Source organism: Ranitomeya imitator, chromosome 1, assembly GCF_032444005.1.
Source record: "Ranitomeya imitator isolate aRanImi1 chromosome 1, aRanImi1.pri, whole genome shotgun sequence".
Taxonomy (NCBI): Eukaryota; Metazoa; Chordata; class Amphibia; order Anura; family Dendrobatidae; genus Ranitomeya; species Ranitomeya imitator.
Window position 1 is genome coordinate 78170209 of NC_091282.1, and position 20025 is coordinate 78190233.

General features: G+C 42.1%; 1 protein-coding gene across 1 annotated transcript in view; it reads left to right on the plus strand.

Moving 5' to 3' along the window:
- Positions 1–20025, plus strand: part of LOC138662620 (chondroitin sulfate proteoglycan 4-like) — a 90866-nt gene that overhangs the window by 18767 nt on the left and 52074 nt on the right. Inside the window, exon 2 of the mRNA XM_069748451.1 lies at positions 15365–15528. Coding sequence (XP_069604552.1) covers positions 15365–15528 — 164 coding nt within the window. The remainder of the gene's footprint in view (positions 1–15364; positions 15529–20025) is intronic.

A 20025-nucleotide genomic window follows, 5' to 3' on the forward strand; every position in this document is an offset into this window, starting at 1 on the left:
CTCTCGAGCACAGGGACACCCCAAGCTCTCCCCCTGTATCCTAGGTACGACGGTTCTGGACCCATTATGGATGAGGCAAGCCTGGTTAGTTTTTCCCCCTTACAAAGACATTGCACAAAGTGAGAAGGTGCCCTCCCAAATTGGGTCAGTCTTGCTGGATCCAGATCAATTTGGAGCTATGGCGGTATATGTAAAGTATCAATGTTTGCGGCATCAATTTTAGTTCACAATACCAGACTATAAATTAATCATAGTTGCGAAAGACCGTGAATTTGTATTGTTTTATATTACATCATCTATATCTAATGGTTATTTGTCTTTAACCCCTTTCTGTCAGCTGACGGGATAGTATGTCAGCTGGCAGTATCCCCGCTTTGAGGTGGGCTCCCGCGGCGAGCCCACCTCAAAGCCGCAACATGTCAGCTGACATGTGGCCGCAACGGGTGCGAGCGGAATCGCGATCCGCCCGCGCCCATTAACTTAGTTAAATGCCGCTGTCAAAATCTGATAGCGGCATTTAACAAGCGCCGCCGGCTGCGCGACCGGAAGCACTCGCACCGCTGACCCCCATCACATGATCGGGGGTCATCGGTGCATTGTCATACCAACCTGAGGTCTCCTTGAGACCTCTATGATTGTTGATGGCCGATTGCTATGGGCGCCACCCAATCAAAATAAAACAATTAAAAAGATCAAACCTACACATATTTGGTATCGCCGCGTTCAGAATCGCCCGATCTATCAATTAAAAAAAACCTGATCGCTAAACGGCATAGCGAGAAAAAAAAATCAAAATGCCAAAATTATGTTTTTTTGGTTGCCGCGACATTGCATTAAAATGCAATAACGGGCGATCAAAAAAATGTATCTGCACAAAAGTGGTATAATTAAACACGTCAGTTCGGCACGCAAAAAATAACCCCTCACCCAACCCTAGATCACGAAAAACAGAGACGCTATGGGTATCGGAAAATTGAGCTTTTTTTTTTTTTTTTTAGCAAATTTTGGATTCTTTTTCACTACTTAGTTCAAAAGGAACCTAGATATGTTTGGTGTCTATGAACTTGTAATGATCTGGAGAATCATAATGACTGGTCAGTTTTAGCATTTAGTGAACGTAGCAAAAAAAACAAACAAAAAACAAGTGTGGGATTGCACTTTTTTTGCAATGTCATCGCACTTGGAATTTTTTTCCTGTTTTCTCCTGCCATTATGATTCTCCAGTTCATAGATACCAAACATGTATAGGTTCTTTTTTTATCTACCGTATATACTCGAGTATAAGCCGAGATTTTCAGCCCAAATTTTTGGGCTGAAAGTGCCCCTCTCGGCTTATACTCGAGTCAAGGTGGGTGGCAGGGTCGGCGGGTGAGGGGGAGAGGGCGCTGAGGCATACTCACCTAGTCCCGGCGATCCTGGCGCTCCCCCTGCCATCCCACGGCCTTTGGTTCTGCAGTTCTTCCCCTCTTCAGCGGTCACGTGGGACCGCTCATTAGAGAAATGAATAGGCGGCTCCACCTCCCATAGGGGTGGAGCCACATATTCATTTCTCTAATCAGCGGTGCTGTTGACCGCTGATAGAGAAAGAGGCTGCGGCACCGAAGACCAGCTGTGCGGAGGAAGGAGCGGGACGCCGGGAGCAGGTAAGTATGTCATATTTACCTGTCCCCGTTCCACACGCCGTGCGCCGCTCCATCTTCCCGTCGCCGCTCCATCTTCCCGGCGTCTCTTCCCTCTGACTGTGCAGAGGGCACGATGATGCATATAGTGTGCGCGGCGCCCTCTGCCTGATCAGTCAGTGCAGAGAGACGTTGGGACCGGCCGCCGGGAGCTGCAAGCAAGAGAGGTGAGTATGTGTTTTTTTTTTTTTATTGCAGCAGCAGCAATGGCAGAGCTTTCAATGGAGCATCTATGGGGAAATATGAACGGTGCAGAGCACTATATGGCAGCTATGGGGAGATATGAACGGTGCAGAGCACTATATGGCAGCTATGGGGAGATATGAACGGTGCAGAGCACTATATGGCAGCTATGGGGAGATATGAACGGTGCAGAGCACTATATGGCACAGCTATGGGGAGATATGAACGGTGCAGAGCACTATATTGCACAGCTATGGGGAGATATGAACGGTGCAGAGCACTATATGGCACAGCTATGGGGAGATATGAACGGTGCAGAGCACTATATGGCACAGATATGGGGAGATATGAACGGTGCAGAGCACTATATGGCACAGGTATGGGGAAATATGAACGGTGCAGAGCACTATATGGCACAGCTATGGGGCAATAATGAACGGTGCAGAGCACTATATGGCACAGCTATGGGGAAATAATGAACGGTGCAGAGCACTATATGGCACAGCTATGGGGAGATATCAACGGTGCAGAGCACTATATGGCACAGATATGGGGAAATATGAACGGTGCAGAGCACTATATGGCACAGCTATGGGGAAATAATGAACGGTGCAGAGCACTATATGGCACAGCTATGGGGAGATATCAACGGTGCAGAGCACTATATGGCACAGATATGGGGAAATATGAACGGTGCAGAGCACTATATGGCACAGCTATGGGGCAATAATGAACGGTGCAGAGCACTATATGGCACAGCTATGGGGAAATAATGATCTATTTTTATTTTTGAAATTCACCGGTGAATGCTGCATTTCCACCCTAGGCTTCTACTCGAGTCAATAAGTTTTCCCAGTTTTTTGTGGCAAAATTAGGGGGGTCGGCTTATACTCGGGTCGGCTTATACTCGAGTATATACGGTAAGTGGTGAAAAAAAATTCCTAACTTTGCTTAACCCTGCTGTTTTGTTTGCATTTACTATACACTTGTAGTGTTCCGGGTCACTATGACCTGGCTTATTAAACCTTGATTTTAGACACTCTAACTCCATTTTTTTATACTTTTTGCTTACTAGACTGTTTGTGAACATGTTTGGTAGTAAAAAAAAAAAAAAGAAAAATGAACTAGAAATCTTTTTTTTTTTTTGTTTTTATTCTGAAAAAACAGATCCATCCAATGAGCAAAACGAAAATAGAAAACTACACATATTTTGTAAAAAAAACAAAAACAAAACAATCAAATCAAACATTTTGTGATAAAAAATTAAAGATAATAAACATTACAATGTGAATATATTTACATGATCAAATAAATTTACGGATTCTTGCATGAAAAACAATACACATGATTTTTGCATAGAAATGTTTTACAGCCAGAACATGTTATACTCGTCTTGTTGTCACAAGTAGAAGGGCAATAGCTGCATCTTTTTCTTTTGATGCCGGAAGAGGCCATGGGGGTAGAAGCACACAGCTGCTCTCCAAAGAAACTGAAAGGTAACATGTCTGGGCTAGCATATGTGTACTGATAAGAGCAGAGAAGATAAGAACCCTTCTGAAAACAAGCAGATAAGCCAGGAAGACAGACTTACTTAGCAAAAAAAAATTATTTGCAAGACTTTACAGCTCAGCTTTACAAAAAAAAAACGTCTTAGACAGCGCGTTCTGAGCAGTCCGTTCTGCGCATAATTTACATGTGTAGTGCACACATAGTGATCTCTCTGGATGCACTCTACATTTTAGAATAGACTGCGCACCAAAAATAATCAATATAAAGCCATTTTTATGGTTCGCAGATCTCAATGCATACCCCCGGTAGAGCGCGTGTACGACCCCATTGAAATAATTTAGGAAATAAATCAATTGATATACAATAGTAGATGCAATAAATAGACCCAACTGAGGTTATAACTCCTTTATTTCCCTGAAAATATGGCCTCACAGGTGTAAAAAACGATGTCGGGTCACTATGACCCGAACACAACAAGTGTAACTTTTTGCGTGTAGCAAAAAGTAAACGAAAAAAAAAAAATACTCATAGGTAGGTCCCCCCAAATGAGGAAAAGTCAAGGAGTCTCAAGTTTTAGAGACTTACAGAAAAAAATCTACAGGGCCGCAAAAAGTCTGTTCGGGTCACTATGACCCGAACAGAACAGCAGTGTTAAAAAAAAAACAAATTGCACAATTTTCCGATACCTGTAGTGTCTCCATTTTTCGCGGTCTCGGGTTGGATGAGGGCTTATTTTTTGCGTGCCGAGCTGACGTTTTTAATGATACCAAATCCGTGCAGATACGTTCTTTTGGTCGCCCGTTATTGCATTAAAGTTGCCATTTGAAATGGCTTTAGTTTTGTGCCAAGTCTGTGATCTGCTTTTTTTCTAAAAAATTAAACAACTGAATGAACATCCTCCAAGACAGGTGATTACATAATTTTTGCCAGAGGTTGTAGTAAAGGAGTATATAGGAGGTTTCTTTTAGTGGAAACTTTCCAAAATCCTCCACAGATACTGCTTTAAAAACTTTTCCAATTCATTTATTTGGCTGATCCACTTCACAGCTCATATGAGGGAAAGTGCATATCACTTTTTTGAAACGGCTCCTGCAAATAACCAAACCAGGCACCATCCAATCAAGAGGCAGCAAAATAAAAGGCAGGGGAAAAACTTTTCCAAAACGCTTCCAAACTCCTCCAGAATACGCTTCAGAAAAATAAAAAAGTCTCCAAAATCTTCCCCCCAAAATGCAGTTTCCTGTAGCCTCTTTTGAACTCCTGTACAAACTCAGTGTGAAGTGTGAACACATCGTAAAATTAAATGGGTTGTCCACTACTCCTCCATCCTTGGGAAATGTCATCAATGTCTGACTGGCTGGGGTCTGACCCCAGCACCCCCACCGATCAGTGGTTATCAGTGACTTCGGCAGCAGCCGCCAGCCTGAGGTACTCACTTGACGAAGTGCTCTTCAAGTGAGTACTTGCGGCTGATGACACCGATAACAGCCTCAGTGATTAGCTCACTGAAATCACTGCTCGCACCGTGAGAAAAAGGGGATGGTGAATTTTGAGCTCCGTCTCACGGTGAATTGAGGAGAACACACTGAACTCAGTGCTGCACCATGAGACTTTTTCTCACGGTGCGAGTGGTAATCTCACTGAGGTCACCGCAGTTCATTGGTCCTTCTGGGAACACGGCCTCAGTGACCTGTGGTAACCTCCATGGGTCATATCCATGGCCCCTTATCAGCCTGGGAATACCAGCCCTCAGCAATCTGCTTTAGCTTGGCTGGTTGTCAAAATTGAGGGGGACCCCCACGCTGTTTTTTTTTTTTTTTTTTTTTTTTTAAATAATTAAAAATACAGCTTGGGGATTTCTCTATTCTTGATAACTATAACGTTGCTACAGCTGACAACTGAGGGTTGCAGCCCGCAGCTGTCAGTTTTGACTGGCTGGTTATCAAAAATGCAAAGGAACCCCATGTCATTTTGTATTTTCTTTATAGCGCAGGCGGTGTCAGTATGTGTTACATTGATGACACACGGACGTTATCCGTGTGTCATCAGTGTGCACATGTACGGGACATTTTTCAATCAGTGCTGCTGTTAAAAACCAGACATGTCAGCGTGTTTTGCCCACGGGCACACGGTCCACTGTCACCACATGCAGTGAGAAACACTGATGTGTGAAAGATCCCTTAAGGCTGTGTGCAGACTAAGGTTTTTTGAGGCGGTCATAAATGACAAGATTTTTCTAGTGGGAACCACTTCAGGAAATGCTCCTTCTTTGAGGATTTTTTGAAGGAGTTTTTTGTTTCAGGAAACTTTTTCAAAAGAGTCTTCTGTGCGTTTTGGAAAGTTTTCTTTTCCTGAACCTTTCAGTGTAGCCTTTTGATTGGACAGTGTCTAGTTTTGGAGTGGATTCCATCAGAAGCTGGTAGACAAAAATGACACACACTTTCTTCTCCTTCACCAGGTGTTTTTTTTTTCCAAGTGGAAAGCGGAGAAAAAAAAAAAACGCTCAAAGCACTGAACATATGAGCAAACATAGCAATGAATAGGAAGAGTCTTTCGATTGCTTTAAGCACTTTTTTTTTATGTTTTTTTTCACCTTTTCACCACTCTGTCCAGTTGCCATTTTTTAGTGGGAGGCCACAGGCCATATACAGCCCTCCACATTTCTTCAGGTTGGCGACATTGTTTACACAGCACCTTTATCTAATGAGAGGCCCTTTGACTGCACTTGTAAATGTCTTGGAAATTGCAACAAATACTTACAGGCCTGAGCAGGCCGCGCCTGGAATGCAGGAATACTGTGGATTTGTTCTGCTTCCTTTGTTACCATCTTCACTTAGCACAGGAATTTCTGAGTGAAGTTCTACATATTTCTGCCGGTTGTTGTTTTTATCACAACTTTGTTCATGATTGCAGAGAAAAATACTTTTTATACTTTGATTGACACTTCATTTTTGTTGTGTTTTTGGTTTTGGTAGATTATCACCAAACCTCCCAGTGAAGAGAACATGCCAAGTCATTTTTCTGTTCCTATTCAGAAATGGTGCCCCAATTGAAGCCCCTAAGTGTTCCCACACAGTTCACCCCATTTATGCCCCCCATGCAGTATGACGCTTTTAGGGTACGAACCCACGTTCAGGATTTGTTGCGGTTTTGACGCTGCAGAATGTTCACACCTATTATGCAAATTTGCCGACTCGCATTTACATTTTTTACATGTACGGATTTTCCTCATTAATGCGAGTCTACGAGGAAAATCCACACGCACAAGCAAAAATTGACATGCTGAACAACGCGCCACATGTCAATTTCCACAGGTTATCCGCAGGTGCACACAGATGCACAGTGGACATGGGATTTCTAGAAATCCCATCCACTATGCTGTGACATCTGGCTGCTGCGTTTTTGAAGCTGCATAAATTTATGCAGCGTCAAACCGACAACAAATCCTGAACATGGGAACATACCCATACACAGCACACATGATGCCCACACATCGTATGATGTCATCACAGTCCGCCCTTCACCCAAATAGGATGACCATCCACCCCACAATATATACCTTCCGCGGTACAATGACTTCCGCCAGTACACCACACTCAATACCTCCATCTTCCCTCTCTTAGTCATCAGGTGCCACCGCAGTGCTCCCCACAGTGATTCTTCCAGTTCCCCCCACACAATGATGCCCCACACTGCTCCCTCTCACAGTATGATTGCCTTGCAGTGCTCCCTTCCCCTGAATTTAGTGTCCCTCCACTGGCAAATAATAAAAAAATAGGCTAGTCCCATTCCCATGAAGAACAGAATCGATTTCTGCTTTGTGATGTGGGCTACAGGGGCAGCAGGCAGGACCGGAATGGCCATCTGGCAATTCTGGTAAATGCCAGAAGGGCCTTTCTGGTCATGGGCCACCTTGTCTACTATGTTGTTAAAAGAATCAGTGTTCTCAAGATACCCATACTGTTAAGTTGTGATGAATGTATCATTAGAAATATTGGTCTTGTAGTAAATCTTGCTTTCCTCCACGCAGGGAAATATTAGTAATATATCCCATCTGGTACTTGGGGACAGGTACAGCCTGGGCCTGTGTGATTTCAAATGCCAGAGCCCCAGTCCGTACCTGGCAGCAGGCACAATATAATGACGTCTCCTCTGCAGAGCCTCATGGCACAGGACAGTGGTGGAGAAGGAAAATGACCGCACACTCCTCCACCACTAGATTCAGCTGTAACTACATCCTAAAGGCACAGATACATTTGAAAGAGGGATATGCAGGACAGTGGAACAGCTTCTTAAATCCAGGACTGTCCTGTATGAAGGGTTACTGCTCGTGGGTAGCTTTTTACTTAAAGGAGTTTTCCCAACTCCATGATGATGATGATAATAATTAAATTAGAAAATATCTCCAATTAAAAATGTAGTATAGTTATTCTGATAAGCTATGTCACTTACCTCATGTGCAGGGAATTGCAGCTTAGCTACCAACAGTTATAACTACTCATATAGTGACAGGTAGTTAGTTGCTAGTGGTCGTAACCATGGATACCTAAGTTACTGCAATGCCCTACACATGGGGTAAGGAACCTGCATATCTGAAGAACTATACTGCGTTTCTAATTGGAGATACAGTATTTGCTAATATAATTATTATTACATCTACTACATTTTGGGCTAGGATATTGTAGATGGGAATACCCCTTTAAATTTGACAATGCCTTTAAACCTGTGTATGTCCAGTGGATTTGAAGCTATACAGTGGGGCAAATAAGTATTTGATACACTGATTTTGCCAGTTTTCTCACCTACAAAGAATGTAGAGGTCTGTAATTTTGTATCGTGGACACACCTCAACTATGAGAGACAGAATCTAAAAATGAAAACCAGAAAATCACATCGTATGATTTTTACATAATCAATCAGCATTTTATTGCATGAAATAAGTATTTGATAACCTACTAACAAGCAATAATTCTGTCTCTCACAGATCTGTTAGTATTTATTTAAGAAGCCCTCCTACTCTGCACTCATTACCTGTACTAATTGCACCTGTTTGAATTTGTTACACTTGTCCACACACTCAATCAATCGCACTCCAACCTCTCCACCATGGCCAAGACCAAAGAGCTATCTAAGGACCACAGGGGCATAATTGTAGACCTGCATAAGGCTGGGAAGGGCTAAAGGGCAATAGGCAATCAGCTTGGTGAGAAGGCAACAACTTTTGGCACTGTTATTAGAAAATGGAAGAAACACAAGATGACTGTCAATCTTCCTTGATCTGGAGCTCCATGCAAGGTCTAGCCTCGTTGGGCAAAGAAGATTCTGAGAAAGGTCAGGAATCAGCCCAGAACTATACGGGAGGATCTGATCAATGGCCTGAAGAGAGCTGGGACCACAGTCTCAAACATTAGTAGATCCAACCATGTATATACTCCAGCTCCAGATGAATGGTAAAAAACTTTTTCTTTATTGATCCAACGTAATAAAAACAGGATAATCCTTACAGATGGCAGACAGAATAAGTGATTGCGCAGAGAACGGCTACGCGTTTCGACCACAACGGGTCTTACTCATGCCTAGATAATCTCAGAAATGGTAGCTATATATACAGCACCCTAGAACCTATCACAAGCATTTCATCCGTCACATGACTAAATACACAGGTCCTGGAAGTGCAATAAAGACAAATGCAGATAGTGCATATAAAAGTAAAATAACACATTCATAAATGCAAAATATAAATTTGGTAAAACCTACCTATTGCCCTAATTAGCAATAATGGTAAAGTATTTTGTTTCTTTTATTGATACCCGCGGGGAAGCGAGTGTTCAGACTGTACATCCAAAACGCCTCCCTAGTAAGTAGGCGTCTTTTTATATCATCCCCGCGGCTTTGAGGAAAAACTCTCTCTATGCCGTGTACTCTAAGAGCTGCGGTGTCTCCATTATGTATCATACCGAAGTGTTTGGATACCATTGAGATATTCCTATTAATCATGTTGTAATTTTTTGCGTCCCTGAGATGTTCGGAGACGCGTGTTTTCAACTTTCTTGATGTGCACCCTATGTATGAAATTTGGCAAATTAAACAGTCTATTTTGTAGATCACATTTTTATTGTGAAAATTTATAAAACTATTAATTTTGTAACTTTTAGTTTTTTCGGTATTTTGAAAGGTGTTGCCTACACAAGAATGAGCACAGGTACTGCAAGCCGCAGTGCCGCATCTAAAGAAACCCTTGCATTCAAGCTAGGTTTTGGATCCTGATTTAGTCAGAAACGAATTCGGAGCTACTAGATCCCTGATAGTTCGAGCCCTTCTCGCCACCACATTAACCCCATCTTTCAGAATATTCATGAGTGTATGGTCTTCATATAAAATAGGTAATGTATGATTGATAATTTTTTTGATATGATTAAACTGAGAACTGAACTGTAAACATACATGAGGTTTATCACTTAATCTCTTTTTATTAGATCCACTCATAGCACTATTTACCAAAAGATCTTCTCTGCGTTTTTTGTCCACTATATTTTTGGCCCTATTAATCGACCAATTGGGGTATTTACGGGCTTTTAATTTTTCGTTAAGTTCACTGAATTCTTTTAGTTTATCCTCATCCCTACTGCAATTACGTTTTAACCTAGTGAACTCACCCACAGGTATAGATTTTATTGTGTGGGCTGGGTGGTCTGGACTTACTTTCGTGCTCCACATCTGATGGTCTGGTTGGTGAGCTGGCTGCGGCTTTTGTTAGCCGTTTTTCTTTTTTTGGCTTTATAGTATTTGACTGTGCCGAGGTCTCCTAACCACATTCCTACAGTTTTAATAGAGGCGGACTCTAAGGCTATGTTCACACTTTGCGTCCTGTCCCTGCGGGTTCTCCCGCAGCGGATTTGATAAATCTGCAGGGCAAAACAACTGCGGTTCTCCCTGCAGATTTATCGCGGTTTGTTCCGCGGTTTCCGCTGCGGGTTTCCGCCTATACTATTGATGCTGCATATGCAGCAATATGCAGCATCAATAGTAATGTTAAAAATAATAAAAATCGGTATACTCACCCTCTGATGTCCGGATCTCCTCGGCGCTGCAGGCGGCGGTCCGGTTCCAAAGATGCTGTGCGCGAAGGACCCTTCGTGACGTCACGGTCATGTGACCGCGACGTCACCGAAGGTCCTGGTCACACAGCAACTCTGACCGGACGGCCGCGTGCAGCGCTGAGACTTCAGAGGGTGAGTATACATGATTTTTTATTTTTTTTTTTTTAACCACAAATATGGTTCCCGGGGCCTGGAGGAGAGTCTCCTCTCCTCCACCCCGGGTACCATCCGCACATTATCCGCTTACTTCCCGCAACGTGGGCACAGCCCCATGCGGGAAGTAAGCGGTTCAATGTATTCCTATGGGTGCAGAATCGCAGCGATTCTGCACAAAGAAGTGACATGCTGCGGGTTGTAAACCGCTGCGTTCCCGCGCGGTTTTTCCCGCAGCATGTGCACAGCGGTTTGCGGTTTCCATAGGGTTTACATGTTACTGTAAACGCTATGGAAACTGCTGCGGACCCGCAGCGGCAAAATCGCTGCGGTTCCGCGGTAAAAACCGCAACGTGTGAATATAGCCTTAGTGTATTGCTATAGTTCATTGTATTTCGTTTCCTGCATTTACCACTATGCGATCCCAGGATAGATTAGCTAAAGTGGCGCAGGTGTTCAGAGACACAGGAGTGGACTTGCTGGGGAATTGTGATTTCACCACATGTCTAAATGAAGCTGAGAGACTTATGAAAAGCGAAACAAAATTATGGTGGAATCACACCACTCTCCAAAACTATGTGGCGAAGGAGATGGTTCCAAGAGGCTTAAGGATTAAAAAAATTTCCACAACCCTCTATTCAGATGAATTTAAAAGGGAATGGAACCAAATCCTTACTAATTGTTCCCTGACTTTAATGAGACTAATTATAAAAAATGAAGAAGCAAAATTGGAAGAAACGCAAAGAAATGTAGAGAAAATTAAAATTACTTTGGATGAATATAAATCATTGCCGCATTATGAGCAGTCGGTAAAACAAATGCAAGAAAATGTACGCACTCTTGAAGATGAAATAATGAGTAGAAAAGAGGTGTAAATTTGAGAGAGATCTCAATGATTACTCTACCGATTTTGTGTATGAATGGGGACATTGGGAAAATACATATAAGTCACACAAATCAATTTTGAAAAAAAGCCAGACTCGACGTAAATTTACCAACAGGCCTCAGGTGGTTTTTTCCTCTACCGAACTCGAATCCTCTGATACAAATGCCAGCACATCAGATACGTCTATGGTGAGCTCAAGCAAACTAATAAGAAGAAGCATGGAAAAACGGCAAAAAACGGAAAAGACGAGGTGGGAGGAAGCACAAAAAGCCATTCAGGAATAATGACACGACACAGAAAGAAGCACAACAAGTAGTAAAGAGTAGTGTGGTCAACTTGTCATCCCATATACTAACGCAGGAGCAATTGGACGTATTGGCGCTTGGGCTTAATTTTGTGCCAGAGACTAATTACAATCTCTTTATGACAATTTTAGACATAAATAAATTTGTGAGAGATCTTACCATTAAAAAGCATTTTTTTTCGGAAGAGACACCAATTCACACACATGATGTAGTATCGGAAAATAACGAATTTGAGAATTTGGGTTTTAAAGAACAGGTCACCCTGAATTGTCTGCTGAAATTATCGAGAGAACAACATGGGGATCTATCGGAAGGATTGTTGAACACTTCGGAGAAATTTAAAACTAAAAATCCCTATTTTTATCCCATCCAAACAAGGGCTGAATGCATGGATAGGTTCCAAGAATTGGTTGAAAAAGATCTAAAAAATTTACAGGAGGATTGGAACTACAAACAAAATCGGAGAAATTTAACTCAGCAACAATGGAAAGCATTGGAAGAATTGAAACAACTAAAAAACATCACAATTAAAAGAAGTGATAAGGGTGGTACCATCGTTGTGATGAATGAGAATGACTACAAAAATAAAATGTGTGAACTATTGTCAGACAACAACTATGTATGAAAAACTGGGAAGAAATCCAACTAAAGAATTTAATGAAGAAATTGCAGAAATTATTGAGGAAGGTCTAAATTTGTCAGTTATTAATAAAAAACAGGCTGACTATCTGTTTGTACAATCCCCCAAATTACCCATCATGTATGGGTTGCCTAAGATGCATAAGGGTGATGGATTTCCAGCAATGCGTCCCATCATATCCGGGATCGGATCCGTGACGGAACACCTGTGTGAGTGGGTTGACTCACTGCTGCAACCTATAGTCACGAAAATGCCAGGTTATATCAAAGACTCAAGAGAGGTGTTAAAAATACTTTCTAACTGGACTTGGAGAAAGAATTATGTCTGGCTGAGCTGTGATGTTGTGTCTTTGTACACAAATATACCTCATGATGTAGCTATGAGAGCTTTACAGTTTCATCTAACAGATTATGGACATTATTCACAGGACTTAATTAATTTTGCGTTGCAGGTTATTTTCTTTCTTATGAGACACAATGTTTTTTCATTTGGTGATGAAATATTTGTTCAAAAGTCAGGAGTTCCTATGGGGGCTAAATATTCGCCATCTTTAGCTAATTTGACAATGGCTCATTGGGAACAGCAATATTTGTATTCTCCAGACAATCCTTTTGTTGATCACATCTCCTGGTATGGCAGATACATCGATGATACGCTCATTATTTGGGGTGGTGATGTGTCTGCCATACCAGGATTTGTTGACTATATTAATACAAATGATTTTGGTATTAGGTTCACTTATGTTTTTGATCAAAGTAACATTTCCTTTCTTGATTTAAATCTGTACGGTATAGTTGATGAACCTATAGCTAGTAAAACCTATGTAAAGCCCATCAGTGGAAATACTATTCTCCATGCGACCAGTAGCCACCCAGCCCACACAATAAAATCTATACCTGTGGGTGAGTTCACTAGGTTAAAACGTAATTGCAGTAGGGATGAGGATAAACTAAAAGAATTCAGTGAACTTAACGAAAAATTAAAAGCCCGTAAATACCCCAATTGGTCGATTAATAGGGCCAAAAATATAGTGGACAAAAAACGCAGAGAAGATCTTTTGGTAAATAGTGCTATGAGTGGATCTAATAAAAAGAGATTAAGTGATAAACCTCATGTATGTTTACAGTTCAGTTCTCAGTTTAATCATATCAAAAAAATTATCAATCATAGATTACCTATTTTATATGAAGACCATACACTCATGAATATTCTGAAAGATGGGGTTAATGTGGTGGCGAGAAGGGCTCGAACTATCGGGGATCTAGTAGCTCCGAATTCGTTTCTGACTAAATCAGGATCCAAAACCTGGCTTGAATGCAAGGGTTTCTTTAGATGCGGCACTGCGGCTTGCAGTACCTGTGCTCATTCTTGTGTAGGCAACACCTTTCAAAATACCGAAAAAACTAAAAGTTACAAAATTAATAGTTTTATAAATTGTCACAATAAAAATGTGATCTACAAAATAGACTGTTTAATTTGCCAAATTTCAAACATAGGGTGCACATCAAGAAAGTTGAAAACACGCGTCTCCGAACATCTCAGGGACGCAAAAAATTACAACATGATTAATAGGAATATCTCAATGGTATCCAAACACTTCGGTATGACACATAATGGAGACACCGCAGCTCTTAGAGTACACGGCATAGAGAGAGTTTTTCCTCAAAGCCGCGGGGGTGATATAAAAAGACGCCTACTTACTAGGGAGGCGTTTTGGATGTACAGTCTGAACACTCGCTTCCCCGCGGGTATGAATAAAAGAAACGAAATACTTTACCATTATTGCTAATTAGGGCAATAGGTAGGTTTGACAATTTTATATTTTGCATTTATGTATGTGTTATTTTACTTTTATATGCACTATCTGCATTTGTCTTTATTGCACTTCCAGGACCTGTGTATTTAGTCATGTGACGGATGAAATGCTTGTGATAGGTTCTAGGGTGCTATATATATAGCTACCATTTCTGAGATTATCTAGGCATGAGTAAGACCCGTTGTGGTCGAAACGCATAGCCGTTCTCTGCGCAATCACTTATTCTGTCTGCCATCTGTAAGGATTATCCTGTTTTTATTACGTTGGATCAATAAAGAAAAAGTTTTTTACCATTTATCTGGAGCTGGAGTGTATACATGGTTGGATCTGCTGCTGCTTGGAGTCCCGAGTCAGGACTTACTTTCGTGCTCCACATCTGATGGTCTGGTTGGTGAGCTGGCTGCAGCTTTTGTTAGCCGTTTTTCTTTTTTTGGCTCAAACATTAGTGTTAGTAACACACAACACTTTCATGGATTAAAAATCCTGCAGGGCACACAAGGTCCTCCTGCACACGCCAGCACATGTCCAGGTTCGTTTGAAGTTCGCCAATGACCATCTAGAATGGAGACATGGGAGAAGGTCATGTGGGCAGATGAGACCAAAATTAAATTTATCAACTCCAATCACCGTGTTTGGAGGAAGAAGGATAAGTACAACCTCAAGAACACCGTCCCAACCGTGAAGCATGGTGGGGGAAACATCCTACTTTGGGGGTGCTTTTCTGCAAAGGGGACAGGACGACTGCACCATCTTGAAGGGATGATGTTTTGTTTTTCTATTGTATCAAATATTTATTTCATGCAATAAGATGCTAATTAATTATGCAAAAACCACTAATAATTTTCTGGGTTTTATTTTTAGATTCTGTCCCCCTCCATTCTTTGTAGGTGGGAAAACTTGCAAAATCGGCAGTGTATCAAATACTTATTTTCCCCACTGTATATCTGATAATTCAGCCCTCTGTCCATTATAAATTATATTGTATTACCGATGCATTTACTCCATTTATAATCTATAGTACATAACTATAATCATAAAATTCTTTATTCTAATGTTGTTTGGTAATACTGAGTTTTTTGTTTTTGTTTTGCAGCTTCTTTTTTTGGTGAAAGTTATGTAGAACTAAAGAAAGCAGAATCGTTCTCTAAGTCATCACTTCAGTTACGTTTTCGAACCAGTAAATCGAATGGATTACTCTTCTTGGCAGCCGGGAAACATGATTATTGCTTGGTGGAGCTGCGCTCTGGACATATACAGGTGACGTATGTGTAGGAATTCACAGCAGCTTAGTTATGCCATCTCCTTGTTCTTCTTATCATAGTGTCCTGTATCCACTCATCTTATTTTTTTTTTACCGTTATGTTAAAAATTTAAATGTAAATCGCTTGCTCTTTTTTTTGATCCAATAAGTTTTATCTCCCCTTTTTTCCTGCCACTTAACTATAAGTAACGCAGTAGTGAGGTCCCCTCGTTCCTGGCTCCCTGCTTAATGGGCAGGCAGAAAAACCTAGAAAAGTAGCACTACAAGAACCAAGTAAAAGTAACAAAATCTTTATTAAATAGCTAATAAAACATCATTGCCGTGTTGACTGCTGGACCAAGTGCGCATGTGCCGTTGAGACGCAGTCGGATGTTAGAGGCAACCTGATTGGTCTCTTCTGTTCTGCCGTGCCGCGGCTTGTACTTAATTGTGCAGGCTACATGCATTAATGCGGCGCTCCATAAGGGACATTGCGATTGGTTCACACTACTCTTAAATACTCCACACTTTCTATTATGCTACACCCCCGGAAGAAGGCACCGTGCCGAAACGCGCGTTGGGGCAGTGTGTTTCCCTCAGGTAAATATGACTATTTAGCCTGTACTCATCTACTTACCTACCAGCGCTCTTGGCTTTGTTATGCATGCTTGGGTGACTTTTTTGCACTTATGCCTTTTTTTTTTATTATGTATACTCTTATGCATCATAATGGGCCAATGTGAATAGTATACCCCATAGCACATTGCACTTGCACTTTTTCTAGTAAATAAGTGGCTATAATCTGGTACATATGTTTTTAATATCAGTTACCTGTTGGTCTCTACACTGCCTGTTGTTTTGGTAATCATTGTCATCTTTTGTAATCCCTATAATATATGCATGATGTTTTTATTAGCTATTTAATAAAGATTTTGTTACTTTTACTTGGTTCTCGTAGTGCTACTTTTCTTGGTTTTTCTGTTTACTTTTTGTTGCACTGAGCCCTCAATATATATCCAAGCATCCCTGGTATTTTGGTTGGTGGTGCATGCATAGTTTGGTTTATATGATTCTTACTAGCTGTTTCCAGCCAGCTAACGCTTGGCACGCTCATTGCTATCTAATTAACGCTGCTGGTGATTATGCAATTAAATGTACGTTTACCTTGGCTGAAGTGGTTGAATTACATAGAAAGTAATGTGTGGGGACGGAGCCTCGTGTGGTAATGTGTGGGGACGGAGCCTCGTGTGGTAATGTGTGGGGACGGAGCCTCGTGTGGTAATGTGTGGGGACGGAGCCTCGTGTGGTAATGTGGGGGGGACGGAGCCTCGTGTGGTAATGTGTGGGGACGGAGCCTCGTGTGGTAATGTGTGGGGACGGAGCCTCGTGTGGTAATGTGTGGGGATGGAGCCTCGTGTGGTAAAATGAAATGCTAGGTGAAATCCCAAGAAACAATGAAAACCCTATATTAAGGGTCACCAATCTAACTCAAGAAGAGGTGCGAAATCGGCTAAATAAGATTAAAATAGATAAATCTCCGGGTCCGGATGGCATACACCCACGAGTACTAAGGGAACTAAGTAATGTAATAGATAAACCATTATTTCTTATTTTTAGGGACTCTATAGCGACAGGATCTGTTCCGCAGGACTGGCGCATAGCAAATGTGGTGCCAATATTCAAAAAGGGCTCTAAAAGTGAACCTGGAAATTATAGGCCAGTAAGTCTAACCTCTATTGTTGGTAAAATATTTGAAGGGTTTCTGAGGGATGTTATTCTGGATTATCTCAATGAGAATAACTGTTTAACTCCATATCAGCATGGGTTTATGAGAAATCGCTCCTGTCAAACCAATCTAATCAGTTTTTATGAAGAGGTAAGCTATAGGCTGGACCACGGTGAGTCATTGGACGTGGTATATCTCGATTTTTCCAAAGCGTTTGATACCGTGCCGCACAAGAGGTTGGTACACAAAATGAGAATGCTTGGTCTGGGCGAAAATGTGTGTAAATGGGTTAGTAACTAGCTTAGTGATAGAAAGCAGAGGGTGGTTATAAATGGTATAGTCTCTAACTGGGTCGCTGTGACCAGTGGGGTACCGCAGGGGTCGGTATTGGGACCTGTTCTCTTCAACATATTCATTAATGATCTGGTAGAAGGTTTACACAGTAAAATATCGATATTTGCAGATGATACAAAACTATGTAAAGCAGTTAATACAAGAGAAGATAGTATTCTGCTACAGATGGATCTGGATAAGTTGGAAACTTGGGCTGAAAGGTGGCAGATGAGGTTTAACAATGATAAATGTAAGGTTATACACATGGGAAGAAGGAATCAATGTCACCATTACACACTGAATGGGAAACCACTGGGTAAATCTGACAGGGAGAAGGACTTGGGGATCCTAGTTAATGATAAACTTACCTGGAGCAGCCAGTGCCAGGCAGCAGCTGCCAAGGCAAACAGGATCATGGGGTGCATTAAAAGAGGTCTGGATACACATGATGAGAGCATTATACTGCCTCTGTACAAATCCCTAGTTAGACCGCACATGGAGTACTGTGTCCAGTTTTGGGCACCGGTGCTCATGAAGGATATAATGGAACTAGAGAGAGTACAAAGGAGGGCAACAAAATTAATAAAGGGGATGGGAGAACTACAATACCCAGATAGATTAGCGAAATTAGGATTATTTAGTCTAGAAAAAAGACGACTGAGGGGCGATCTAATAACCATGTATAAGTATATAAGGGGACAATACAAATATCTCGCTGAGGATCTGTTTATACCAAGGAAGGTGACGGGCACAAGGGGGCATTCTTTGCGTCTGGAGGAGAGAAGGTTTTTCCACCAACATAGAAGAGGATTCTTTACTGTTAGGGCAGTGAGAATCTGGAATTGCTTGCCTGAGGAGGTGGTGATGGCGAACTCAGTCGAGGGGTTCAAGAGAGGCCTGGATGTCTTCCTGGAGCAGAACAATATTGTATCATACAATTATTAGGTTCTGTAGAAGGACGTAGATCTGGGGATTTATTATGATGGAATATAGGCTGAACTGGATGGACAAATGTCTTTTTTCGGCCTTACTAACTATGTTACTATGTTACTATGTAATGTGTGGGGACGGAGCTTCGTGTGGTAATGTTGGGGGGACGGAGCCTCGTGTGGTAATGTGTGGGGACGGAGCCTCGTGTGGTAATGTGTGGGAACGGAGCCTCGTGTGGTAATGTGTGGGGATGGAGCCTCGTGTGGTAATGTGTGGGGACGGAGCCTCGTGTGGTAATGTGTGGGGACGGAGCCTTGTGTGGTAATGTGTGGGGACGGAGCCTCGTGTGGTAATGCGTGGGGACGGAGCCTCGTGTGGTAATGTGTGGGGACGGAGCCTCGTGTGTTAATGTGTGGGGACGGAGCCTCGTGTGGTAATGTGTGGGGACGGAGCCTCGTGTGGTAATGTGTGGGGACGGAGCCTCGTGTGGTAATGTGTGGAGACGGAGCCTCGTGTGTTAATGTGTGGGGACGGAGCCTTGTGCGGTAATGTGTGGGGACGGAGCCTCGTGTGGTAATGTGGGGGGACGGAGCCTCGTGTGGTAATATGTGGGGAAGGAGCCTCGTGTGGTAATGTGTGGGGACGGAGCCTCGTGTGGTAATGTGTGGGGATGGAGCCTCATGTGGTAATGTGTGGGGATGGAGCCTCGTGTGGTAATGTGTGGGGACGGAGCCTCGTGTGGCAATGTGGCGGGGCAGGATTATGTGTGGTAATGAGGTGGGGTGGAGCTACTGTGCAGGGGGCGGGATTACCAAGTAATCATGATGCCTCTTATATATATAAATTGGGCAGGCAGTTGGCTTCAAGAGAATAGGAACCGATGTGAAGTACTTGGCAGCGGCCTCTAAATATTGAATGGAGATGCGCTGTTCTTCTCTATTCAGTTTACTTCCAGGCCCTGCCAGAGCTAAAAACAGCTGATCAATGGCAATGTCAGGTTTTGGACCTAACTGATCTAATATTGACCTATCTTAGGAATAAGTTATCAATATTAGATGCCTGGACAGAGCTAATCTAACGCCATGCCCACAATTTCCAACTTAACTTTAGACAGCTTATCAGAAAATCGCAACAGACAAAAAGTTTTTCATGGACACATTGGAAAACCATAATTAATCATTAGGGTTAAAAGTGATACCGTATATACGCCAGTTTAAGCCGACCCAAGTATAAGCCGAGGCACCTAATTTTGTCGCTCCCGCTGACCCTCTGGGACAATTGACTTGTGTATAAGCCGAGGGGGGAGTTTTCAGCACAAAAAAAGTGCTGAAAAAACTCGGCTTATACACGTGTATATATGGTACGTATCTACAGCCCATAATTCTGATAAGATATCACCCTCAATCACTGTAAATTGAGGTTATTATAGTTAACAGAATCTATACAGGTTTCTTCAGCCTCAAAAAAAAGCCAAAAACATTGACGAGCCTATATTTTTTTACGGACAGATAAAAAAGTCACCAAT